Genomic DNA, 26,758 nt, shown 5'->3' with positions numbered 1-26,758 from the left:
ATTGATTCAATTGAATTAAACAATATATTACTTATAACTACAAATCTACAATTTAATTAAAGCATTATTAGATACTTTAAGAATTTAGGATTTAGGAGTTTGAACATTACCATTTACCATTAGATATTAAGTTTAATTCAAAGAAAAAAGATTATAAGTAAATATGATAAGAATTTAAATAATTAATCATATGAATCATATGATATAATTTAATGAGACTATATGATTATATAATATCAAATTAAGTAATTGACATTAGATTCAACGATGTGTTACTTATAATCACAATTGAAGTATTAATGTATTTTTTGAACATTTTTTAGAAAAAGAAATTTAACCATTTTTTGAAAAAGAAAAAAAGAAAAAAAGAAAATTATCCATTTTTTGAACAATTCTGAACTTTTTTTTGTATGTTGTGTTGATTTTTTTTTTTTTAAAAAAAAAAAAAAAAAAAAAAAAAAAGTTAACTGGTTATGATTTAATATTTAAGGAAATTTTTTTAAAGTACAAGTAAATATAAATTTTGGGTCAAATATTTTTGATTTTTTAATATGGGCTCTTTTTATAGCAATTGGGCCCAAGAAGATATTAAAAATACAAGAAAAAAAATAAGTGTAAAAAAAAACCCAAAAAAATAAGCCCAAAAGCCCTAAAGAAAGCCCCAAAAAAAGCTCAATTTTAAAAAAGCAGTTAGCGGGCGGTTATCTATTTCGTTAACTGCTAACCGACGGTTAACCGGTTAGCGGTTGCGGTTAGTGAAATCTACTAACCGCTAAGGCGGTTACGGTTAGCGGTTAGTGGCAATAAAGTTCATGAGGCAAAACGAAAATTAGCTACCAACTAGTTTGTAGCAAATTGGTACAAACCAATCAAATAAATTAATATTGATCTCATTTAGTCGGCGTTAGAGACATTTAGGATAATAATAGGAACAGTTATTTCATATATTTTGATATTGAAAATCAAATTTTTGAGCAATGATCATTCGTTCTAAGTGAACTAGAAATTTCTTTTTCTAATTATCAGAATTTTAGTTATTTGAATAGTGCATCCGATCCCACTAATCTTTACATATATATGATACTAAATATAGTTGGAAAAAACCACATTAATAAATTGCCACATGTCCTTAAACATGAGAAAATCATATATTTTTTTAATATAAAGTGCTTCTCACATGCTTTATAAACACGTCACCTTAGACAGGTTTGTAACAAAATTTGAAGCTAATTTTTGTCAGAAATATTGTATGTCGGGTTTAAGTCATGTCAAAAATTGCAATAAAAGCTTGTCACAAAAAAAAGATTTGAAAAAACATTCGAGACTCACCAAAGGTCATATGCCAGTGAGGGAAAGCTTCGGTGGCCCTTAAAAGCCCCTTCCTAACAACATAGTGAATGATAATTATTAATAAACAAAGACACAACAAAACGTCTCAAAATTTGTGGTCAGACGAACCCACCGATATAAAAATATATATATATATATATTTTAAAAAAAAAAAAAAAAAAAAAGGAAATGAAACACTATCTAATATGCAGGTACATCAAACTGTTTTCTTTTGCATTCTTATGGTAAACTTATTACTTCACACTATAGATTTACATTATCAACAATGCAATAGGAAAAATGCTTCAATTAGGTTCAATTCCATCCTGTGACCTCTCCTTGACCATCATCTACTGAGCTCTCTTTATCAACAGCAAGTGCAATGAATTTTGATTTTCTCTAGAATGCCAATGGCAAGTTGTATGAATTTTAACCAATCTCCTTCCGTCGGTATACCAAAACCTGAAAGAGCAAAAAAAATAAAATTTCAGCGACTATATAAATGATCGACGGAAAGGAATTCTGTATCAATCTGCAGAATAATTAGCTGGAGTCATTAGAAAATGGAGTCCTAATCTCTTTGTAAAAGAACATGAAGAATTTACAATTTTTTGAAAAGCATATGAATATATATATAAATGAGTTTAGCTCAGTATTTGGTAAAGCAGAGTGCAATGTGAGAATACGAAAATGGTTACTCACCAAATGGTTCCTGGCGGAAATGCAGTTGGCTTTAAGCCCTGCCAAAGTTTCTCGCTCTTCCAAAATCTGCAGCTGGTCCTTACATGGATCAACCAGCATGGGCACACAATCTGCATCATCTGCATCTTCCAAAATGTGATTGGCTTTAAGCCCGCTGGCCTCTTGCACTTTTAGAGCTAATATTTCAATTTCTTCAGCTTCCAAAGGCGTTTGGCGAGCAATGTACTGTATCATATGCATTAAAAAATTAGACAAGCACCACAAAAGTTAGAGAGAGGCTGCTGAATGTGACAAAGAAAACGAGAATTATGCTAACATTGTCATGTGAAGAAAGCATTTAGAAGTGTCATATCAGAAGTGGGCAGACCTATCCTTGTAATTTAGAAAATATTTTATAATCTAGCTCACGCTTGGCAAATCACCAAAAAATAAATAAAAAACCAGAAGTCTCAGAGGTGCATGGTTGGGGTTAGTCAGCTATAAGCCATGAATTGCTTTGTGGCAAGTTTTGAACTCCCTCAACTAATGATGTGACAGCTGCAAAGGCATCTGCCTAATCATGGTGCTACTGCTTGCCAATCATCTGTTATTGTTGTGTTTACTGTTTTCTCCTAGTTCCCTGTTTGGGTAGGATGGGCCGGGCTAATTTATATCTATGTATATTGATAGAGAGGGTCTAACTCAAGTCAAGTGTATCTTGGACCTAAATGTATCCCACTAAGTCTAGGCAAAGCAGGAGTAATGTCAGGTTTTACCTGCTTTACATGAGTCACTACTTTGTTCGAGGTGGTATACTATTACAATTACAGAATGCATGACATCGAAATGAAATGAGGCATGTATAGCAAACTTCACAAAAAGCAATTTCTCTGATATAAATGGTAGGGCTTTTGATGGAGTTTTCTTGGTATGCGATCGAGTCCTTAGTTCAGAGACCATTATATGATTGGATGACTGCTTTAGGCAGTATCTATTCCATGTTTTGTCATGATTTTTTAGATCTTCTCAACAGTAAATTGCAATTCTTAAAGAGTTGTTCCAATATACTTGCTGTATATTAGAGCTTCTTCCTTTATCTAATAAAGTTCTTTTATTTATTAAAAAAATAAAGGAGGTTGCTTCATTTTCAAGAATTATGTCTCATCTTCAAGTAGAAAAGTTTTATAGGATCATCACAGAATTTCCCTTTTACAAAATGTAAGGTACTGAGACAGAAATCTTACTTCACATAGGTGTTTAACAGACAAACTTGGTCGACAGCAAAGGTGTGGCTGCTGCAAACATGGTGTACTTTGTTTGTCCAAAGAAATAAGCATGAGATGAACATCTAGCTGCAAACAAAGAAGAGCTTTAATAAAGGATGTGAAACTACAAGAAAAAAGTAATAGCAGCCCAAATTGGGTCATTACGTGCTCAGTTGAAAGCCAGTGACTTCACAAAATTTTATTTTATCATTCCCTGGATGTATTGTTTAGCCATGGGTGGAACTTGACACCCATGGACCTGTACATGACTCAAACATACAGTGCAACAGACCCATCTCTACCTCATCGTTGTTTTCCTCTAAGCTCCGGAGATAATCAACCAACTTGGACAAGCGAGTATTTTGGGAGCTTTTACTGTTGCAACCACTAGAATTGCCATGCCTTGTGTGACTCCGGGTACCAGCCCGGCCCCAAGCAAGCAGTTCAGGGTTCCAAACGAGCCCAGGAGATATTCCTCTGTTTTCTCTGCTGACTTCCAAATCATTTTCAATGCATCCAACATCTGAATTGGCTGCTGATGAAGAAGGCTGGGCAGACCGGGTTCCTGCTCGTCTCTTGCGCCTTCTTTGTCTGACTTCTGTACATCTTTCATCAGCAGAAGATGAATCTTTATTGTAATTTTCATCCTCATTGTCCTCAGATCCTTGAAGTTCATTGCCTCGGCAGTTTCGTCTCCTTGGATGAGTAATCCGATTATTGCGCTGCGATCTTGTCATAAATGGACTTGCTGCATCTCTACCCAGTGTGCGTCTTTTAACTAAAGCTTCTGATTGTCGTTGAACAATTTGGGCAATTGAGGCTTGAATCTGTTCAACAACGCATTAGAACACATTGATAACAAAATTATGTACTAATCCACCGATCCTCAAACAACAGGATGCCTTTTGGAGTACATTTGTCTGTTAACATACGCTTAAAAGTAAAATCACATTGTCAGAAAGTGAGATGAACAAAGAAAATGTCAAGCAGTGAGCAATAAATGTTTGGCATGGTCAGTGTCTACAATTTATATAAGGAATATCTAATTGTAGACACTGACCTTGCCAAACATTTATTGCTCACTGAGAGAGAGAGAGAGAGAGAGAGAGAGAATAAGGGCAAGGTTTTTAATGAGTCGAGCATCCATGTTACAAGGAGAACTACTCTTGTGATCCAAAACTGATATTCTCATCAATAATTCTATGAGTATGATCAATGTGGTGACCCCATTTAGATATATAGACATGGTTGTGTGGGCCCATAAGCTATCCACACAAAATCTGCAATAAGTACTTTTTCCTCAATTTAATATTATTGATCTGCAACATGTACGAAAGCAGGGCAGTAATAATAAATGCACATGCATCTGCAAGCAAGATGCAGATATACATTCACCAAGGAATCTGACCTGCTTATTGCGCGTCTTCTCCTCTTCATGAAATGCTAATTCCTGTGATTAGATACTAAGCAAGTTACTGCTTGATTTGGGGAGAGAACAAGAAAAAAAAAATCTATCAGATACATTCAACCACAAAGTCAAACTATAAGCTGGTACCTCCTCTTCATACTTCTCAATATCTGGATACAAAGCTGCAATGAGGGTATCATACTTTGGATCATCTCTCAAAGAACGTCGACTGGCACAATGTGTGCGGCAAGCAGGACACTCATTATTTCTGAAAAATAAGCACCAATTTAAACAATACTATCTCTAACTTACATTTAAATGTACAGTTATTTACTAAAGGAAACCAAAAGAGTCATGTCAAGTAAATCCGGATGCTATTACTACCATGAATCAAATAAAGATGATACTTACCCCAGTCGCATTGATTTGTCAATGCATTCCCGGCAAAAGCGGTGAAGGCATTCCATTACAGTACGTGTTTTCTTAATAATTCCTGTGCAGGCAACAGACATGATTAATGTTTCTTTTACCAGATTAAAAAAATAATCACGGATGATAAAAAGAAAGTATAATTTGGCATATAAGGATATAATCAGCTGTAGAATCATGGTTTCCTTCTTTAACAAAACCTAGGACTGGCTGCTCAACCAGAATATAGTGTGCAAATGAGTAAGGAAAAAAAATGTTCATATAGCTGCTGAACTTCAATCAGAACTTCTATAACAAAAGGGACTCCAAAAATCAATACACGAATAGCATTAAATAAGTTATAACGGAAATCCGTGTGAATATGAAGTTAAATTAGCATACCCTTTTAACCTAGAGAAACTCCTCGTTCTTTGTATTTTCCTTTTTTCTTCAGTCTCCTTTTCCTTTCTTTCAATTTATGCAAACTTAAAATCTATCTCATCAGACTGGCACTTTGAGCTTGGCGTGGATGAATAGAATTTCAGAAGCAGGTCCATTTTATACATATTTTGAATAACAGAAAATAAGCAAGATTCAGGAATAGAACTATGCACATTATGGATATGACCAATCACCACTGAGAGCACATTCCCTCATGAATTCAATGTGAAATTTAAACAAGTGGTCAGATGCTACCACATTTCTATGAAAGACTGACCTCATTTAGGTTCGACGACTCTAACATGAATCTTCTGAAAGCTGCTTAAGTAAAAGGAATTTTTTTTAAAGATCCAACACAAAATTCTCACAAATTTTAATTATCTGGAGTTGAATGCTCCTGTTTCTTAAATTATTTAATAAAATTAGTGAATTTGACAAGGAAGAAAAATCTTATGAGAAAGGTCTTCGTGAATTATTATTCTGTCAATCTCCTCCAGAAAAATTGAGAAACTACATTCTTCTGTTAATTCTTCTCTGAAAGACCAAGAAAGGTCTTTTTTTCTTTATTCTGCTCTAGATAGCAGTTTTGCCTCTTAGCCTTGTTTCAAGTTTTCTTTGTCACTCAAGTTGCTCAATATTCACTATAGCAAGGGAAAGAAAAAAACTACACTACCCAATTTGTGTCCAGAAAAAAAAAAAACAAAGATCTACGGTAATGAAATAAATAAGTAAAAGCATGAGCAAAGGAGTAAGACTGCCATTCTGTCTTTACACACTGACCAACCAGAGCTGATCAGTGGCTGTGGCTGTGGCTGCTTCCAAGTGGGTGCAGGCGCAGGTATTTGTCAGGTTTTGTGTGTTCCATGTGTTTTGAGCCAGTCCAGGAAATCATAAAACTTTTCAGTTAAAAGGGTCTCTTTGTTGAAATTTTATACATAAATATAATTAATAAAAGGAACAGTTTTCAAATTTTGTTCAAGGCGACTACATTTCAATATGTCGAAAACCACCACCTTAAACATTCCTCAATCTCTTAGACCTGAAAAATAAAGTTTAATGCATACTTCTAAAAAGTAATTATATACTGAACTTCACATGATGTTAAGAACCTCACAATTATGAGTCAGATTTCCTCCTGAATTATCCACCTGACGTGGTTATTAAAAATTCCAATTGAAAAAGAAAAAAGTATAATTAGCCAATAATAATAATAATAAAAAGAAGAGAAAAGTCCATTTCTAGATTGATATTGTTTTTAACTTGATTAAAATTCAAAAAAATAAAAAATAAAAAACTAACAGATTTGAAAATGGGTGAAGAGATATGAGAAAGAAGTCCAAATCATGAGTCTACCTTTCAAAATTGTTTATGGATGACTTATGCTTGGGAGTTCTCCCTTGTACACTGCCTATTTACCTGGGATGACCCACCAAACACTGCTTCTTTCAAGTTCGTTTTTAGGTGGCTATATGCTTTAAAGAATAATCTATAGTTTTCATTCTCTTTTTTAGGGGTCTCCCTTGCATACTTCCCATGTACTTGGGATGCACCCCTCTCTGCTTTACCATACAAATTTACTACTCAAAATCAAAGCACAAGGTGGCATCAGAGATTGAAGGAAAAGCCAATGGCCTTTGGAATAAATGGCATCTCCACCCACCATAAGAATTGAGTGGTAACGTTGCGAGTTCAAGTTCCATGGGGTGCCTAAGTTATTGACCTATCAAACAATAAACTAGAAGTAAAAGAGAATCTAGTTTCTCCAAACATCAGGCTAAGCATAACTAAGGTATGCAGCACAAAGTCAACTGGAGGGTGGCTCGGGGAGAAGAATAAGCGCACCTAGACTTTCAACTGGAATGGGATACAAATTCATATCAAATTTAGAATCAGTTCATCATTACATCTAACTAAATAGAGTAAGTCAAATTCTAGCACCATAAATTTAGTTACAATCTCCCTCAACTTTTCTGTTCTGCCAAGGCCACACACTTGCATCTCTCACCCCCTCCCTCCCAAAAAAAGAGAAAAAACAAAACAAAACAAAACAAAAAAAAACAAATCTCCCTCAGATCTTGCCCACCCCATAGATCCTACACCTCCTCCCTCAGATCTAGCCTTCCTCCCTTAGATCTGCCAACCCCTGGCCTTCCCCAATCTCCAGGGGTCTAACCTCCCTCTTTTGGTTGTGTTGCGACTGTGCCCAAGCTACAATACCAAATCTCAATAGGGCAAACCACTGCCCTCTTTGGACGGTGGCAAATAAAATATATTTTATTTCTTTCTAGTTCCTTGTCATTTTGCCTCTATTTTACAGCTGCTCATTCCTTTGTCTCAAGATGCCCCATCAGCCGGAGTCCTTGTCCTTAATGTAAAAAGGTACCTTTCATTCATGACACCCTTTTTTGTGGTAGTTTCCCCTCACAGTGGCCCAAGACCCACTCGTCTTAGTGTGGCCAAATCTGTTGCAATGAACAAGCTTCTCTTGCTCACTCTTGCAGTGGCCATTTCTCCTCCAATCCAACAGAGGATCCCATCCATTCAGCTACTGCTCTCAAACCGCTAGTTTAATCCACGGCCCTGTTCTTAGCCTTCAGGTCAAGAATTTTATTGAACTGGGTCTTTGCCCTATTTCCATTTGTTCTGTTTTTCAGTGACATTGTACTTGCTGGTCTTTTGTTTCTGCTGGGGTTCCTAACCTTATTGTATGTCTTACTTTAATTATTGTTATCATTTATTTGCCCCCAAAAAAATGCTAAATGATTAGCCACCATGTTCTTTCTCACTACCTCAAGTCATGCCCTAGTTGGCCTCTCACCTGTTTACAAATAAACAGAATCATATGATTCCTTCCTCGAGTTAGTTTTGGTTTGAGTTAAACACACTTCTACATTCAACTTGAAATTATACAACCAATGTTTTTGAATCAAGATCATCCTTCACCATAAATGCATGGTTCACTGGATGGTTGTATACCAAAGCAAAAGGATTAACCATATGGTGGGCACCAAATGGTTGCACTAGATGAACATTTACTGACCTGAATTTGTCCTTTGCAAAGTGGTATCTTAAAATAGGAATCCAAAACAAGTGACCATTGGCTACATATGTAACTTTCATTCGCCATAGAGGCTGAGAATGATTCCTTTTTTTTTTTTTTTTTTTGTTATTAGTAATGTAAAACTTTTATCTGAAATTAAATAATAAGTACAGAAAAAGAAAATATACAATCCTCTTAAGAAATTACAACTGAAAATACAGAAGAGCAATAAAGTCCAAGAAAGAATCACTATGAAAATTGCCTATAGTCCGCATCCAGTAAAAGACAGATCATAGAAAACTGGATCTTAAGTAGAATACACCATTTGCTGATGCTGGTAGGAAGAACACCCAGATCAGTTTATATCATCTTTTAGAAGCCTAATTACTTGGATCCTAGAAGAATACAGAAACAGATTCACAACTTATTTTCGATGTTGCAGGGAATGCCTATTAAGCCACATAGGCATGAACCTCGCCTCAGCATGAAAATGTTGGAGCTGGAAAAATTTGGTACAGTTATAATTGTTATAGTACGTTGATCGTTCCTTTAAACTACAACATCTAAGTTCTGATTCAAGTAACCAAGACATACAAGATCAACAAACTGAAGCACTAATAACAGGACCTATTTTATTCATTAAAATAATAATAATAATAATAACAGGACCCATTTCTATGTGGTATGTCTTAAATATGATATTCCCTAATTTTATATTTCCATATACAAAACTATCTGTGGGCACAAGCGTTCAACTTTATAAATTGAATCTAGTTGAAACACTTCTTTTTTCGGTATCTGGTGGAAACACACACCAACATATATGTCCTAAAAATAATTTTTTTCATTTCAAAGACAACATACCAAGACAAATAGGACACTGCACTTCTTTCCGGATGTCTGCTAGTTGTACAAAGACAAATCTGCAAGAGAAACAAAAAGGCCATTGAGACAAAATCCATACAGGCTGCTTGTTTGATTATGAACAAGCTTTTTTGAAGCAAAAACATATGTAAATCTCTTAGCTGTATCTATAAATTACAGAAACAAAAATCGTTCTTCAAAGAAAATTCTGTGTTTGTAATGGCTGGATGTTGAGAAAATTGATGGCTCCTTGATAATGGAGTGTCAGATGCTACCATTCCTACAAGCCTCTATCTTCGAAAAAAATAAGAAGAAATGCGAAAATCCTTTCTCTATCCTAGATGCCTCACTCATCTACTAGCTGTTTTGCAGTTACAGTGGAAAAATCCAATTCTTGCCTCCTCAAAAATGTGAGGTGTCTTTTATTGGAAATATTATTAAGTGTTTTTATTTTCTATATGAGATAGAAACAAACCACCAAGAAACAACAAGAGGAAACATACTCCATCATCCTCCTGCCCTGCGCCGCTTACAGATTCAGTTGTGGGTATCTAAGCATCTATTAGTTAAGGTAAACATTCTAACTTGTTCGTCAGAAAGGATCTTAAACTTCTCCCCTTCTCTCTCACTAAAGGGCCAAGGCCCTAGGTTTCTGACAAAGGCACCAATTATCCTGATTGGCTGGAAAGTTCCCTCATGTCAACCTTCTATGGTGCATATCTTGCAAAATTTCTCCAGTTCTGGTCTTAAGGTAAGCTTGTATGTTGTTCTTCTTAACCCAAATTATTTACTTATAGGCTACAGTGCATAGAAGATTGTCATGAGCTATGGCTAAGGAATATCAAAATATTTCTAATGAGCTTACCACAATCCAAACTCCAAACTTGAAATTAAATCAATCAACTACCACTAACAACTTCCAAATCTTTGCTTCCAGTCACATTTTTATGTGGATCATAAGTATTCTGTTCACAACGTCAGCGTTATCGTGAAATACCTAGTGAAATCTGTTACACATATATCCAGATATATCTAATTACCTACTGATATATAGCACTTGGATAAACTGCGACGGAGTTCGTTACATTATCCAGTTATATCTATTACTTGGATAAACAGCTACTGAATTCTTTAATCATGTTGACTAGCCAATCCAGATGGTGTATGGTGTGACTTTGAATACAAAATAAGTACTCCAGATAAATGAAGAAACAGCAGCATAGACATATGGCCTAATTGTAAAAGTGGGCACCAACATTAAAGATGATACAAAAAAAAACATATTCCAAATCTTAATTAGCCCCATTAAACCAATGGATGGCATGCTCAGCAAAAATAAAAATAAAAAAATAAAAAATAGAAAATAGAAAAAATTGGTTACAACTTACAAGCATATATGCCTATTAACTTTCAAGCATGTCACCGATCAGAGTTCGTAGCCTCATAATAATAACTGGGCATCATTCTAAGAGTACACGACCAATCAAAGACGTAAAACAAATTAACAAACGAGATGGCCGAGCAACAGGTACGCAAGCAAGAAACAGATCGGACATGCAGCAATCTCTCACGCATTACACCGAGCAGAACCAAACCACAAACATCAATGCCAAATTCAATAACATTCATCTTCATCAAAATACATTGCCCCCATAAACAAGAAGAAAACCCATCAATAGCCAAAACAAAAGGCGCCGTCGGAAGTTGCGTAACGAGCAAAATCTACAACTAACAAGTACCCAAAACATACAAACACGATCATAATAAGAATTACACAGTGAACAAGAGACAGAAGAAAATTAAAGCAATGAGAGAGAGAAAGAGAGAGTACTCGGGCTTTTCTTCGGAGCTAGAAGATGGGCTGCCCTCAGAATCTGAAAATACAGTAACAGCTTGAGCTAATCGTGAAAACAAAGCAAGACCCAGAAGACAAGATTCAATTTTGCACCATACAAGCCCATATAGATAAACAAAGCAAAAGATAGAAAGAGAGAGAGTTAAGATACGTAACCCTCTGCTTCTTCCTCATCATCTTTTTCTTCTTCTTCTTCCCGTCTCTTCTTTTGTTGAGGTCGCTTATCTTCCACTTCATCATCATCATCATCATCACCATCACCACCACCATCTTGTTCTTCTTCTTTTTCTCCTTCTTCTTCTTCTTCATCTTCCTTTTCTTCTACTTCCTTTTCTTCGTCTCGCTGTTCTTCTTCTTCTTTACCATCCTCATCTTCTCGTTCGGGTCGAGATTGCTTGGCATGGTGCTGATGATGCTCTTCATCGTCCAGATTCTCTGACAGAGAACGCTTCTGTGCAGGCATTGATACTACCCAGAGAAAACAGAGTGTTTCTGTGGGAGAGAGAGTTTCCTCTTTCGTGCTTTTGTCTTCGTTGGAAATAGAGGAATAGAGAGACGAAGGAGAAGGAGAATGAGATGGGAGATTTTAGGCTGCCTTTTCTCCTTTTATATACCAAATTACGTATATATATATATATATATATATATATATATTGTAGTCAGATGTTACGGCGAGGGCCAAGAAAAAGCGGCACATGGTGGCTCGGTGGAAGCCCCTGCAAGAAGGCTCTTCTGCACTATTTTTCGTCATTTTTGTTAAAAAATAAAAAATAAAAGAAATTGTATAGGCCACGATGGGCAGTCGATGAAACAAACCGTACGGGTGAAACTCGTTGGAAGGTGTCTTGGAAGGACAAGTAACCCGTATTCATTTGTTTCGGCCTTAAATGGTTTTCATACTTTTGAGTGTTAATATTTGGCTCATATTTTTTTTATATTTTTTTATGAATTTAATAGATCAATTATTAAATTTGTGAGATTTATTATTGATTTGTGTAGAGTTCACATAAGTCTACAAATTTAATAGTTGATTTATAAGATAGAATAAGAAAAAAATATATATATGGGTCAAATATTGACACCAAGCATTTCTCATATTTTTTTAATGTAAAGTAACGCCACGTGTTTATACTGATTTGTAATAATTTAGTATATCGATCTTCTATTTTTTTTATGGTGTTACCCCTTCGTTAAGATTTTCTACTAAATTGTAACGGATGTATTTGAAATTTCCAAATTACCCACAGCTTAACCCATTGTCGTGGGTCTACTCACCCACAGCCGTGGGTCACTACTAGATTCCACGCGTGTCTGGCCGTGACCCAACGTGGATCACCCCACGACCCACGTTGGGTCACGGCATGACCCACACTAGGTCCCAAGCTCATGACCCGCATTGGGTCACCAAGGCGGGACACTTTTTTAATTTTAATTGAGGGTGATTTTGAAATTTTAAAAAATTATTAGGGGTATAAAGGCTATTTCACCTGTTTAGTTGTATGATTTAACCTCCATCCTTAACGGATAAATAACATTGCAAAAAAAAAAAAAAAAAATGAATGTTTGATATATTAAATTGAGAGTTTTTTGAACTTTGATGGAACATTACAAAAGTGATGGAACTTCATAGGGGCTAAGTAAAGTTTCTAAATAAAAAATAAATAAAATTTAAAATTTAAAATTTAAAAAAAAAAAAAAAAAAAAAAAAAAAAAAAAAACTAAAAAAAAAAAACTAAAAACTAAAAACTAAAAACTAAAACTAAAACTAAAACAACAATTTTTAATATATATAAGGATTTTATAGTTTTTTTTTTTTTTTTTTTTTGTCTTTTTGCTACCTTGGGAGAACATTAACATTTTCTGGTAGTTTAAGTGGGACACTCACACAATTCGTAGTTTAAAAAATACATTGCCGATGGGGTGGTAATTTGAATGAGGTATTTTTGTATTTTTTTTTTAAATATATCAAATATCTAAAACATTAAAATTAAAAATTACACACAACTACCTTCTAATTCACTATGATTGAGCTAAGCTCAGCGTCTTACCCCTAAGAGTGAAATATATATTGCTCATGATTCAAAAGGACCATAATTAAAAAAAAAAAAAAAGACTGGGTGCAAAAGGTTGGATTCGGATCCCTCCAATTGGAAAAAAATTAGAAATTCTCCAATTGTTAATCGTGGCCCTTCATTTTAAATTCAATGGTATATAAAATTATTTAAACCTCGGTGAAACAAAAGCCAGTATTTAATGTCTCGGTTATATAAAAGCAACTTGTATTTTATAAACTATTTGGATTTAAAATGAAGGGCCACAATTAACAAGTAGAGAATTTCTAATATCTTCTCAATTGGAAGGGATCTCAATTCTAAAAAGTTACTAATCACTTCTCTATTAGCCTTGAGAGGGGAGCTCCTTCTCTCTAGTAGAGAATTTTTAGAGAATTTTTCACCTCCTTTTGAGGCTTTCCACCGCTTGCGGTTGTAAGTAACCCTTTCTCAATTTGCTTAGAAAATAAATAAAAAAAGTTTCTCAACTGGGTAAGGAGTCAAAAACCTCATTGCTATGCCCTCGAAAGCCATTCCATAATCCTCCACATTCTCACCAAAAATAAGAAAGTCAAATCTACGGAGTCAATTTTGAGGGGCATTCTTGTATCTTTTTCTTCTTTTTTTTTTTTAATTTTCTTGTATCTTATTCAATAGGTGTATCCTATAGCTTGTTTGAAGAAATGTTGCACATTCTACGCCTTATATACTTTTTTTTTCGAATGCAGGATTATGGATTTTCTTTTCCTACTATTGGGTTGTGTAATGCCTACATGAACTCTGTGCTTGATTTGCACAAAATGGATATTACTTTGGCATTTTATAGAAAAATGTGACTTCATAGGATTTTGCCAAATGTTTAAACTCTTCTGTTACAATTCTAGTGTTCCATATGGGTTAAATCTAATCTTGACAATGCGTATATAAACTCTTGGGCACTCTTCTCTTGTAAGCTGGTTTTCAATTGTGAGTTTTACCTAAAGTTTGTGTCATTTAAATGTCTTGGTACTATGTATGAGCATAATATTAAGTTGTTGAATATTGATAGATGGGTGGAGCTGCCAAAAGAGAAATGGCTACCGATAATATTGTGAGTGTTGAGTCTCACATTGAGAAAATATAAAACAAAATGGTTCTTAATATACCTAACTAGACCTTAGCCCATTGACTTGAGCTTTTGGGCTACAGTTGTATTCAATTATATATATTAATGTACTCTTGGTAAAAACTTCATAATCGTTTTATCTTCCAACAAGTGATATCAGAAAGACTCACAAGCGAGGGGAAGTTAGGTCAATGTGAAGAGACTCACAAGTGGGGGGAAAATTGTTGTGAATGCATTTGTTAGTATTGAGTCTCACATTGAGAAAATATAAAAGAAAATAGTACTTAATATACCTAACTGGACCTTAGCGACCTTAGCCCCTTAGCTTAGGCTTTTGAGATAGAGTTGTATTCAATTATGTTTATTAATGTACTCTTGGTAAAAACTCTATAACCACTTTATCTCCCAACAGTTACGATCCTAGTATCCCACATGTGTCAAGTCTAATATTGACCATGTGTATATAAACTCTTAGGCACCCTTCCCTTGCAAGCCGATTTTACCCAAAGTTTGTAGCATCTTCATGACTAGTCAAGTTGTAACTAAAACTCTTTAAAATCACTTGTAAAAGCTTAGTCTATGTAGGCTGTCATGCAAGTATCCACCAGTGCCTTTATAATCCACATAATTTATGAGTTATTCGTCTTCCTAATGTGGAACTAGTTATCACAAGCTCCCTCATAAACCTCTTATGTCCTTATGTGGGATTGAGGTGTGTCATAATTTGCCCCCTACATGATACCATTTATAACGATTTAGTAAATGCTCTAGCCCTATATACACTATTACTCGAAAATGACTAATCAAATTATAATTGAAACTCTCTGTACTCACTTATTAAAGTTCAGTCTTACCTAGAAATAAACTAATGTGCAACTTTTGACCTATGAGTGCTTTTAAATACATTCACTTTATGTGAGTTATTCATCTTCTAATTGTAGAACTATGATGTTACATGTGTTCTCAATGTAAATTGGAAAGATTGGGGAAGGATGTTGGGGTATTTAGGAAGATGGAGAACATGAGTTTTAGACCAAATACTGCATCTTCTAACACACTGATTGCAGAAAATTGTAGTAAGGGTCTATTGAGCTTTGCAATAAAACTTAAAAACACAATGAAAAAGAATGAGTTGCACATAGATGCGGTTTCATTTAAAACACATATCCATGAATTTTGCAAGGAAGAGGAATTACATGAAGATAATGAGGTTTTCATTGAGATGAAGGCCATGAATTACACGTAGTAGAATTACAGAAGTTTACCTACCCAAGAAAAAAAGATAGGAGGGGGCGTTCAGAATGGCTACTCTACCTAGGCATAAATGGTGATCACTGATCACGGTAACACTAACACATGTCCGCTGAAAACTGCACAGGCGAGAGGCCTAGATGATGGAAACCGTGGACATTCTTTAAGTTTGATTGAGCAATAGTCTGACCTAGTCCCATCAAAACATTAGTGAGACCCAAAGCAACTAATACTAATAGGGTTTGAGGATTCCCATTATGGGAGTCGAACCCTTTCCCTAGTACTTGTCTAACCACATGAAAATTTTATTTAAGCCACATGAAAGTATATCTTAACCCTTTTTTTACCTTTACATATTGTTATTTATTGTATAAGCTAAAAAGAATAAAACCATATCTCTTTTCTTTGTTTTCCTTTTCTTTTTTTAATTATTGATCTACTTTCTTTTCTTTTTTTCTTTTTTTGGAAATAGGATGGCATCACAAATATGAAAAGCATTGCAACGCTTTCTGTTTAACAAGAATTCATGATCCGACTTACAATATTTGATGGACGTAGAGGACCATGCTATAGATTCAATATCATTGCTCTACAACAACCACAAAATGAAGAGGAAAAAAAAAAATTTCAAAATCCAACAAATTATATCTCAACGACTCTTTTTGTGTTTTTTGAAACAACTTTTACTATGAAGTAATGTCACAAAAGGAAAACAAACAACACCATTTTTACTCTAGAGTGTATTTGTTTGTCTTCCTATGCTAGAAACTATAAACTAAAAGCTATGCTCTCTTTTGGCGTGAGAACCTATCTCTTTTTTACACATGTACTTACTCAATTACCTAATTGTATGGTCTTAGTTAACTTAATTGTATCAAGAAATATGTACTTATAGAATAATATACGTATTAAATCATTAAATATGTGCCTTGTGAATGAAATTATTCTATAATTATTTAATAATCGCATTCACAATGAATCAAGCATGTGCCTTGCACGTGCCTTCTAACTAGTGAATTGAAAAACACATGTTCAACCTGGCTTGAGATCTAAATATCTAATGGAACTATAGTCCCTCTGGAGGTTAAAAAGTTTGATGATATATAAAAGTTTCCTTTAAATGGAATTTGATGATATATAAACTATGTAAATTGTAATTTAGCGTGCAAGCCTAAATTATTCAGCATGACAAAGCTAATCAAAATAGTCTAAGGGTGTGTTTGGGATTGTGTTTGAGGGGCCTAAAAATGCTTTTAACACTCAAAAAATTCGTTTGAAGAAAAAAGTACTTGTTTGGTAAAAAAATTAAAAGTGCTTTTAAGGGTCCTAAAAGCCTAAAAAAAATTGTTAAAACGCACTTTTGGCAAAATCTTAAAAATAAAGCTTTTGCCCAAAAGCTCTTTTTGACTTAAAAGTTTTATTTTTCAAACGCAATTCCAAACAGGCTCTAATACACTTTTAATTTAATGATTTTATTTTTCCATATAAAGAAAAATCTGAAATTTGACTTGCCTTAATGTAAGATTTGTGTAAATTTATAGAATAATGGTAGTTTTTTCATTTTATAAAATAAAAAAATGTTGAGCCGCATAATAAGAAATTTCCAATTGAAATTTGTGTTCAAGTTCGAATTGTTTCAGTGAGCCTTTACGAAATATATGTATATATAAAGTCAAAACAACTTTTAGTTAAGAGAAAACTTCACTTAAGACCCATGAATTACCACTCATTTTGAGAAAATCTCTTCAAATTTTAAAAAATTTCAATTTCACCGCATGAACTTTCAATTTGATGCAATGTACCACATCCGTCAATTTTTGGACATAAAAAGTGATAAAATAACCTTTATACTCATGACATTTTTATAAAATTATAAATTTACCCTTAATTTCAAATTAAAAATTAAAAAAAAAAATGAAGGGTAATTTGGTCTTTTTAGTGGTTTTCGTTAGGGTTTAAAGACAAAAATTGACGAATGGGGGTCAATTGCATCAAATTAAAAGTTCTGGAGATGAAATTGAGAGTTTTTGAAATTTGAATGAATTTTCTCAAAATACGTAAGTAGTTCAGGAATCTTAAGTGAAATTTTCTCCCATTGTGTGACTCAAAATTTGAATGGACCTAACATGGCCAAGAAAAGATTCATGAACTTATGAATATTTGGGCTTAAAATTTAGGTCCAACCTTAGCTTATGCCCAAACCTGGTTTCATTTTTCATAAGAACTTCTTTCTGGCAATTCAATCAGTAAGGCAAAAAATAATTGCTGCTCATGGAGCCCAAGATTTTGACAAAATTATAAAATATTAAGAGTAAGAGGATTTTGACAAACTCGCATCCTGTAATCAACATAATTTATAAAAGAAAAAAGAAGGGAAAAAAAATTGACTATCTTAATTCCTAAACATATTCGTTTAGTTTAAATATTAATAGGAAAAAATGCACTTTATCCCTTGAAGTTTGACTTCTTTTTCAATTTGAACCCCAATATTTAAAAATTTGCAATGTACTCTTTTAAAGTTTCAAAAATTTTCAATTCGAACCATCCATTAGTCATTGCCATCTAAGAAGACGGAAAGTCCACCACTGAGACGCACGTGATATTTTTAGTCTTTTTCTCTCATGTTTGCCCCCAACCCACTGTGTGAAATGTCTACACTGCCCATCTAACATACAAGCCTGAAGCTTCGTCACAATCGCCGAAGCCAAGCACTTGGAGGTGCACATGGACCCGGATTTCCTCTCGCATTCAAACAAGCTCGACAAGTCGAACACGGACAACATCGAGAAAATGAGTTCGAAAGCATTGTAAAAAAGTGGTGACATGGATTTTTCATCCTTCTCGTTGTTTTGATCTCTGATCGGTTATTGGATTGAGAGTGGAATTGGCTTTACAAACCCCTTTTGAAACTAGGAATTTTGCATTATCTCCATGATTGAAATTCTCTTTGTTGGATCGGAAACAAGGAGTTGGGATTTCAACTGCTTTGCATCGGTGGAAAACCATTGAGGAAACTCGAATTCAACCTTGAAAACCTTCATGTACATTTTCATGAGGTTATCAGCTTAAAATAGAAGATATCCAGCAAGCAAAACGAAGAGAATTACTCCACATGACTAGATATCAGCCTTGGCTCCATCATTCCCATTTTTCCTCAACACCTCCGGCACCACATATGCCGGCGTGCCACATTGCGTGTGGAGCAACCAGTCATTTCAAAGCTGCTCCAACAACACCGACAAGTCGAAATCGGAAACTTTCAAGTCCTCGTTATCATCAAGAAGGAGGCTTTCAGGCTTCAAGTCTCGGTGCGAAACGCCATGACACTCGGCAATGTGGACATTTCACACAGTGGGTTGGGGGCAAACATGGGAGAAAAAACTAAAAATATCACGTGCGTCTCACGTGATGGACTTTCTGTCTTCTTAGACAGCAATGACTAACGAATGTTTCGAATTAAAAAATTTTGAAACTTCAAGAGGGTACATTGCAAATTTTTAAACATTGGGGTTCAAATTGAAAAATGTATCAAATTTTAGGGGGGTAAAGTGCATTTTTTCCATATTAATATTTTACGGATTGTGTTTCACTTATTTATTTATTTATTTATTTTTGAACAAATTATCTCCTCATTGATATAACAATCAAATTGAGCAAAATGATCCGTACAATGCAAAAGATATAATTTGTAATCTTCCCAACTCTAACATTATCTATGACATATACAATAGCTTCTCAGGCTATTATAAAACAATATCTATGAAAAATCAACGTCTCAATCAGTTTCAGATTTACAGCAAATTCAGTCGAATCACGTCTCTATCCAATACAAGGTCCTTGATTCCCTGATTTTTTTTTATCTCCGCTACTAATACTTTATCAATCACAATCCCCTTCGCTATCTTTACCATAGTGACAATTCTTCTTTATACTTAATAATTCATCTGTCATCGGTCTATGGTTTATTCCCAAAAAAAAAAAAAAAAAACAAAAGACCGACCGGAAACTAATTCCGTTATTCTTAAGGATTCGTGAAAACAAAAACTAAGAAAACAAATAAAACTTCACTCCATAGATCGCTACTAAAAGTAGAACTCGAAATAATACATTCTTATTTAAAAATAACGAAAATACAATAACAAAAACTCAAAACACAATCACATGTTCCACGCGCCACCGCCGGCCAGCCATGCACCGCTAAAAAGCACCCCGAAGACCATTGACAAACGCACCCGATCGATTTGTGATAGAGGTGGGAAAAGAGAGGGGGAAGGGGGAAAGAGAAAGGGGGTGGGGAGGAGGGAGTCGTAACTCCCTCCCTCCACTCTGCTATTCTCTCTCTGTGATGCACTCTCTAGGATTGTGATTGTGCTTCACTTATTGAGCGAGAATTTGAATCCACACATAAGAAGAAGTGTTAAAACATTAATTTAAGTGATTAAGTCTACAATTTTTTTCCTATAATTTTTAAATTTTTAGATAATTAGTAATTTAATATAATGTAATAAATTTGAAAAAAAAAATGAAAAATGACAACGACGGCAACACTAATGGTGATGAAAAAAAGAAAATGAAATCATAGCAAGTTAGACTTATACGCTTTTCAAAAAAAAAAAAAAAAAAGTTAGACTTATACGACGCAGCGTGAAGATTTAAAGTATAGAGTTATTCCAATTCCAGGGATACCAAAAATAATCAACCTAATATTTATTGGTTGGACATAAAAAATGATAGAATAGAAAAATGTAGACCGTTGATGCATGGAAATCGTAGGGTCCCACATGAGCCCCCATAACATAATGATCAATGAATGAGAAAAAGATATTTGCAGAGCAGTAGACGGGTGATGGTCCCTATCATGGATGCCATTGGCAGGCAATTTGTGGACCCTCAACAAATGTTTTGGGAGTAAAACGTTTTTTGAAAAATATTATATATATATATATATATATATATATATATATATATATATATATATATATATATATATTATGTTTGGTAGGATTCAAAATAATAGTTAAATGGAAAATATTTTTGATTTGATTAAAATAATTTTTTAGTTTTGAAAAATGGTTTTCGTTTTAAAATTTGGTAAACTGTTTTTCGAGTTCGAGTTTTTCATTCTCAAACCGTCAAACCAATGCCGAAAGTTGCCAGTCGTTTATTGTTGTCGCTCATTTTTTTTACGAGCCAAAGGCCGAAAAATATTTCATGATAAATCATTGAGAAATGATTTATTTGAAAATATTTTCCGACGTAAAACATTTTATGTCGAAAAAATGGAGTCTAAATCAAGTGGCGAAGCCAAAATAATTATTATTGTGAGGGCCAAACTAAAAATATGATAAACACAATTTAGAATATAAATGAAGTAATTTTTATCACATAATATGTGTTTAACAAAAAGTATATTTATAAATTTTCATAAATATGTGTCAAAATTGATATATTAACAATGTAATATGTCTCTCTCAACAAAAAAAAAAGTAATATGTTGGCACTAGTACAAATTTAAAAAATACATAAATACAAAAATGTCTAAAATTGCAGCCCGCAGCCTTTTGGAAAAATACAAATTGTCAAAAAAAAAAAAAAAAAAAAAAAAAAAAAAAGGTATTGTAGGCTTAATGAAAACGCTAAGAAAAAGTTATCATTTTTTTTTTTTTTGGGGGTAGTTGGCAGTGTTAAAAAAATATATATATATATTAAAAAAAAAAAAAAAAAAAAAAAAAGGGCCTCTAAACCAATTTTCTTTTGTAGTGAGCCTCCAAGGTAAAAAAAAAAAAAAAAAATCGTACCAACACCATCAAACCGCTACCGATCACTTACCAACTTCCAGCGGTTGGTAGTAAGAATAAAAAAAACTGTTTTAATGCCAGCTCGGTTTGGTAGGCGACAAAATTTTATTTCGTTGATTAACCGAACCGAAGCAACTTAACCGACTATAGCCCTCAATAGTTTTTGCATCACTTAGTTTAGCCCAAAAACATGTCAAATAAACACTTGTTTAGCCAAACAAAAAACTATTTGGCCCATAAAATAGGCTTGGCTTAATATAAAAAGCCAACGACTAATCAACTTAACCGACCGACTTTTAAACGACTTCATCGAGCTAACCGACTTAACCAAAATAGTCGAAATTTATTCTTGTCAATATAAAGTCATTTAATTAATCAACTTACATGACTTTTTTGGTTCAGTAGGTGAAAATATCTCTACCATCACCGATTTAATTGATACCCAACTTAGAAGGAATTTTTGTTATTTACTCTTTGTTTTACATTATTAATTTAAAAAGAAAAAAAAGCAAGGAAAAGAAGTGGACCATTAATTAAAAACCTGCTTTTACTCTTTATTTCAACGTTTTAATGAAATATGTGGGGGCCACTTTAAAAAGTATATGCAACTCTTGAATCTTAGGAATATATATTTTTTAAAAAACATTTCCAAGGCTGTGGCCCCTGGCTGGCCTCTGAATATAGCCGCCACTGCCTAAACCTGAAAATAGATTCATTTTTCAAGTCCTTAATGTTAAGAACATATTTGAGATTGCGTTTGAATTGCTTAAAAGTATGTTTAACACTTAAAAAATTCATTAAAAAAAAAAGTACTCGTTTAGTAAAAAAAAAAATTAAAAGCGTTTTTAAATGTCCAAAAAACCTAAAAATGACTAAAATGCACTTTTGACAAAAGCTTTTGTAAAAAAAAACTTTTTTTTTTTTGCTTAAAAGCTATATTTCTCAAACGCAATCTCAAACATGCTCTAAAAATAATATTCTATATCCATTCCAAGGGCACAATAAACGTAGGAACCTATTTAACCCAACCAGCTACAAGATTACAAATAGATATATTTTTTACAACCGAATGACATAACAGTAAAAATCAATTTTTGAATCAGTGCTCAGCTTTTTTTTTTCTTTTTTTTTTTCACAACTACTCAATTATATGACAATTATACAGTAATTTACTAAATAACATTATTCTTAAAAATATCTTATCTTCGAGTAAATACATTTGAGCTTATGCACTTAGGAAACAATTGAAAGGCAACACATTCCTTTCGCAACATACTTTCTATGAATTCATATGAAAGGTAAAAGAAATAGACCCGGGACTTAATTAAGATTTTTCATCTAAATGCATCCACGTTGCAAATGCACCCGTTTTGCAAAATCATAAGAGAAATATTATATACTATATCCTCATTCACCTCATTTCATTGAGCTAATGTAACAGTACTCATCAAGTCTTTATATTATAAAAAATAATAATAAAAAAAAAAAAAAAAAACGACTGATGAACATATTGCCATGTTAATCCAGTTAAATGAGGGTGTAGTATATAGTATTAGTCAAATCATAATAGGCTAGCCCATGAAAAGCAAGTAGGAGAAAATAAATAAGATAATGCCCAATCAAGAGGCAAGGAAGTACATGCAAATCAGAAACAAAGTTAAAGACTTAGCCACATACTAGTTTGTAACTAGCAATTCCAACCCATTAAATGGAGGTGGGATTAGAATTGACCTAAATGAAATTTGCAATAAATAGGTGATACAATGCAAGGCTGTAACTCTCATTACATCCTATGACAGAAGAGAGAGAGCATACTAGCTCGAAATCTTATCTGATCTGGAAATGCTTGTAAGTGGAGTTCTCATGGATAGTTATCTGAATTCTTCCCCTATCATCAACCTGCCCACAAACAATATCCTTCAACTGATGTGTACTGCCTGTTCCCTTGCGGCTTGAGCCTTCTGCATGAGACTCAGCAGAGTTCTTCCTTCGCCGTTCGTTATGTCCAGCCAAACGCCTCCGGCAACTCCTCTTCGTGTCATCAAATTCCGACACCTCATGAAATCTGCACCATGACAAATCTTTCGTCACTAAATATTAGAATATAAATTAAATGATAATTTATGAGAAGGAAATCAGAGTTCTTATAGTTTGGTCTCCCTAGGCATTGGAAATATTTGCACCGAAATTAGCATGTGTCAGTGTGTATTTGTGTGGGGGGTGAAAGAGATGGAGGGTATTTAATAAATCATAAGCCAATATAGGGTATAGTTGATTCCATCTTTATATGAGCATGTGCAACCTCTACAGAAATTGCCACTATTAATAAAAGGACAGAAATTTCTTATAAAATTATTTATAAAAAACAAAAATTAAAAAAATGAGGACATTAGGTCCCATATTGCAGAGTAGAATAATATTCTTTCTAAATTGAAATGACTATAATTATGCTATCTTTACTATAAATAAATAAAAAAGACAAATATACCAGCACAAACAAAAAACTGCCCGATGGATTTTTTCAAGATTCTATCAACTAATTATTTCATACCATTTAGAAGGATCAAAAGGGGAACTTTGAAAAGAACTGTAGAAGCCACAACAAAACCTCAAAGTTCCACCTTCTTGGGATTGGAACTCTGAAAATTCAGGCCCAATGGCCTCATCCATGCAAATATTTTTTTTCCTTTCTTCCAAATTTTTACACATTTAATGCCAACAGAGCAGACAAACAAACAAAAAGACAGTATGGAAATGGATAACATTGAAGACCCTGTTCGTATTTTGTTCTTTCTTGTAGGATAGAGCCTCCAATTCTCACCCAAAACTCCTCAAAAGTCACCCAATTGAGCAAAAATTAGGTGACCCATAAAGGAAGTCATCAACAAGAAGAAATTAACCACAACATCAAAATTGAAAAAGAAGAAAACAAGATAAAAACCTCCCCAACCTGCTGCATTGCTGACAAAACCTCTGCCTCATCCCACCGACAACCACAACCTGCTCCTTGGCATGATACTCACACACCTTATGCCTCCTGTGGTAAGGCTTAGCCTCTGTCAGATCCGCCTTGCACTTCTCAGCTTGGCAACACCTCTTTCCACTCCCCACAACCCCTTTCCTCTTCTTCTCTTCCTCCACAGCACTGCTCTCCATCAAATCCTCATCAGACTCCTCCCCTGCCTCCTTCTTCACCACCTTCTGCTGCTGCTGCCCCTTTTCCATCTTCTGGGGAAAAATCCCATCAACCTTACCCTGATTCATGGCACCCCAGAAGAAGAATTGTCAAAAGGAAGGAAGGAAAGATATTAATCGGTTTCTGGGTTTGTTGGGTGGGACTGATTCAGTGAATTATAGTTGGCAAAAAAAGGTGACAAAAGGAGAGAAGTTTTAGTGTGTGAGTGAGGGAATTAGGACCACATGGTAATACTTGTGTGTCTGTTTCTTTTTGTTGTACATGGGGAAGGTGGTGACGAGAGAATGTCAAAAAACAAACACACTGAAACTCAAACACACACGTACAGTCTCTCTCTCTCTCTCTCTCTCTGTCTGGGCTCTGTGTGAGGCTCCCTTCTCGTGAGCGATGGCCCCCAAGGAAAAAGCATGTGTACGTGTGTGGTCGAGGGAGAAGGCTGGATTGCTGACTTGGAAGCAGGGGATTGGTCGGATGGTGGGTTGGTTTGACTTTTGGGTGGGGCTGGCCAATGGGAGATCGAAAAGTGTGCAGATCCATTGGGGTTGATGGGGTTGAGGAGTTGGTCTGGGGAGGTTGCTTATCTGTCCTCTCAAGTCCTGTTAATGGGTGAGGTACGATTCCCATTTACAGTGGTGGGGACGGCGGTTTTATTGACCCTGACCCTGACCCTGAGTTGACCACCTTCGGAGGATCCGACCCGGATTCATGAGTGGTTCCAATAGGATCCACGACAACCGAGAGTTGTTCTTCGAGTCAGATTCGACATTTATTTGTTTCACCAAATCCCATTTCGTTGAGAGTGTCAAACCATTCAATGATTTCGGAATTTGATGTTTGAAACGCAAGGGTAGGTTGTGTATACTCCAATGTTAATGTGATGGCTCGATTTAATTCTAGCAGTTTTTTTTTTTTTTTTTTCTTTTCTTTTCTTTTCTTTTAAATAATAATTAATTTAAGAATTAGTTGGAGTATATTCAAATTATGAAATAAAAATATAGTTTTGAACATTATTCATCTTTAAATATTTTATAAATTTATATTTTATCGGTTAATTATTGTAATCAGAGAATTTGTAACTTTATTTAAGGCAAGTTTGGTATGCATAATAGACTCTAAATTAGAATGGATATGTGCACATATATGACACCATCAAAATCATATTTTATTTTATCTTCCTACAACAAATCGAAAAGCATTGGCTTTGCTCCCATTCATCTTTAAATCATTTCATGCATTTGTATTTTATTATGTTAATTATTGTAATAGAGAATTTGCAACTTTGTTTAAGGCACTTTTTTTTTTTTTTTTTTTTAATGGTATATCTTCATTAATATAACAATCAAATGAGACAAATTACTTCCTCGATACAATGTCAAATATATAATTTGGAATCTTCACAACTAAACATTATTTATGACACACACAATAGCCTCTCGAGCTATTACAAGACAATATTTTGAATATCATTGTATCAATCAGTTTCAGATCTGCAACAAATTTCGGCGAATCATTTCTCTAACCACGGCTCGGACATTGATTTCCAAGCTTTTTCATATCTGCTATAAGTGCATTTCCAAACACAATCTCATTTTCTGTCTTTACCATAGTGACAAGTCTTCTATATACCTAAAAAACTCATCTGGATTGGTCAATAATTTACTCCTAAAAAATAACCAGAAGAAAACAAAAGACAAACCAGAAGCCCAATACAGTTACTTTTAAGGATTCGTATAAACAAAATCTTAGAAAACGACTAAACATTCACCTCATACATAGATTACTACTGAAACACAAATCTAGAGAGAAGACAAACAAACAACTAAAAACGAAGCATAAAGAAACATAAAAATACATGAGAAAATAAAACAGAAACAAAACTCACAAAACAGGAAAAACAAAAAAAAAACAAAACAAAAAAAACAAAACAAAAAAAAAAACAAAAAAACAAAAAAAAAAAACCAAAAAACCAAAAAACAAACAAAAAACAAAAAAGATTGGCAGACAACAGGGTGGGAGGTGGTTGATGGTGATGATGCTGGTGTTGGTGGAGGAAGATGGCGATGTGG

General features: G+C 34.2%; 2 protein-coding genes and 1 pseudogene across 3 annotated transcripts; all 3 read right to left on the bottom strand.

Annotated features, from left to right (window-relative positions):
• Positions 1-1,531: 1,531 nt before the first annotated feature.
• RING1A (RING 1A) lies at positions 1,532-11,881 on the bottom strand. The gene is made up of 10 exons (XM_059593997.2): positions 11,448-11,881; positions 11,268-11,310; positions 9,437-9,495; positions 5,095-5,176; positions 4,831-4,951; positions 4,684-4,725; positions 3,578-4,102; positions 3,255-3,362; positions 2,032-2,256; positions 1,532-1,791 (listed from the first exon to the last, which is right to left on the bottom strand). Exons 1-10 carry the CDS (start codon positions 11,752-11,754, stop codon positions 1,759-1,761), a joined length of 1,545 nt encoding a protein of 514 aa, XP_059449980.2. The 5' UTR covers positions 11,755-11,881; the 3' UTR covers positions 1,532-1,758.
• A 6,369-nt stretch (positions 11,882-18,250) lies between these two features.
• On the bottom strand, positions 18,251-19,609 carry LOC148585333 (CBL-interacting serine/threonine-protein kinase 25-like; annotated as a pseudogene).
• A 3,466-nt stretch (positions 19,610-23,075) lies between these two features.
• Positions 23,076-25,509, bottom strand: LOC132181263 (squamosa promoter-binding-like protein 4). Of its 2 annotated transcripts, none has more exons than XM_059594396.2 (2): positions 24,438-25,509; positions 23,076-23,561 (listed from the first exon to the last, which is right to left on the bottom strand). In XM_059594396.2, exons 1-2 carry the CDS (start codon positions 24,758-24,760, stop codon positions 23,324-23,326), a joined length of 561 nt encoding a protein of 186 aa, XP_059450379.1. In that variant the 5' UTR covers positions 24,761-25,509; the 3' UTR covers positions 23,076-23,323. The 2 variants fall into 2 exon arrangements, with proteins under 2 accessions (XP_059450379.1, XP_059450380.1); XM_059594397.2 differs by having other exon boundaries at positions 24,447-25,484.
• Between the last annotated feature and the right edge of the window lie 1,249 nt (positions 25,510-26,758).

Source organism: Corylus avellana, chromosome 5 (assembly GCF_965113065.1).
Source record: "Corylus avellana chromosome 5, dhCorAvel1.hap1.2, whole genome shotgun sequence".
Classification (NCBI taxonomy): Eukaryota; Viridiplantae; Streptophyta; class Magnoliopsida; order Fagales; family Betulaceae; genus Corylus; species Corylus avellana.
This window is presented reverse-complemented; position numbering and strand designations above follow the sequence as displayed.

What these genes read in the sequence shown, in the direction of transcription:
- RING1A (XM_059593997.2), bottom strand. Translation starts at nt 11,754, where the DNA reads ATGCCTGCACAGAAGCGTTCTCTGTCAGAGAATCTGGACGATGAAGAG. An exon ending in AGAAGACGCGCAATAAGCAG is followed by an intron (nt 4,103 to 4,683) that starts GTCAGATTCCTT and finishes GTTGTTGAACAG; the next exon opens with ATTCAAGCCTCAATTGCCCA. An exon ending in TAGAGGAAAACAACGATGAG is followed by an intron (nt 3,363 to 3,577) that starts GTAGAGATGGGT and finishes CTTTGTTTGCAG; the next exon opens with CTAGATGTTCATCTCATGCT.
- LOC132181263 (XM_059594396.2), bottom strand. Translation starts at nt 24,760, where the DNA reads ATGAATCAGGGTAAGGTTGATGGGATTTTTCCCCAGAAGATGGAAAAG. An exon ending in CAATGCAGCAGGTTGGGGAG is followed by an intron (nt 23,562 to 24,437) that starts GTTTTTATCTTG and finishes GTCATGGTGCAG; the next exon opens with ATTTCATGAGGTGTCGGAAT.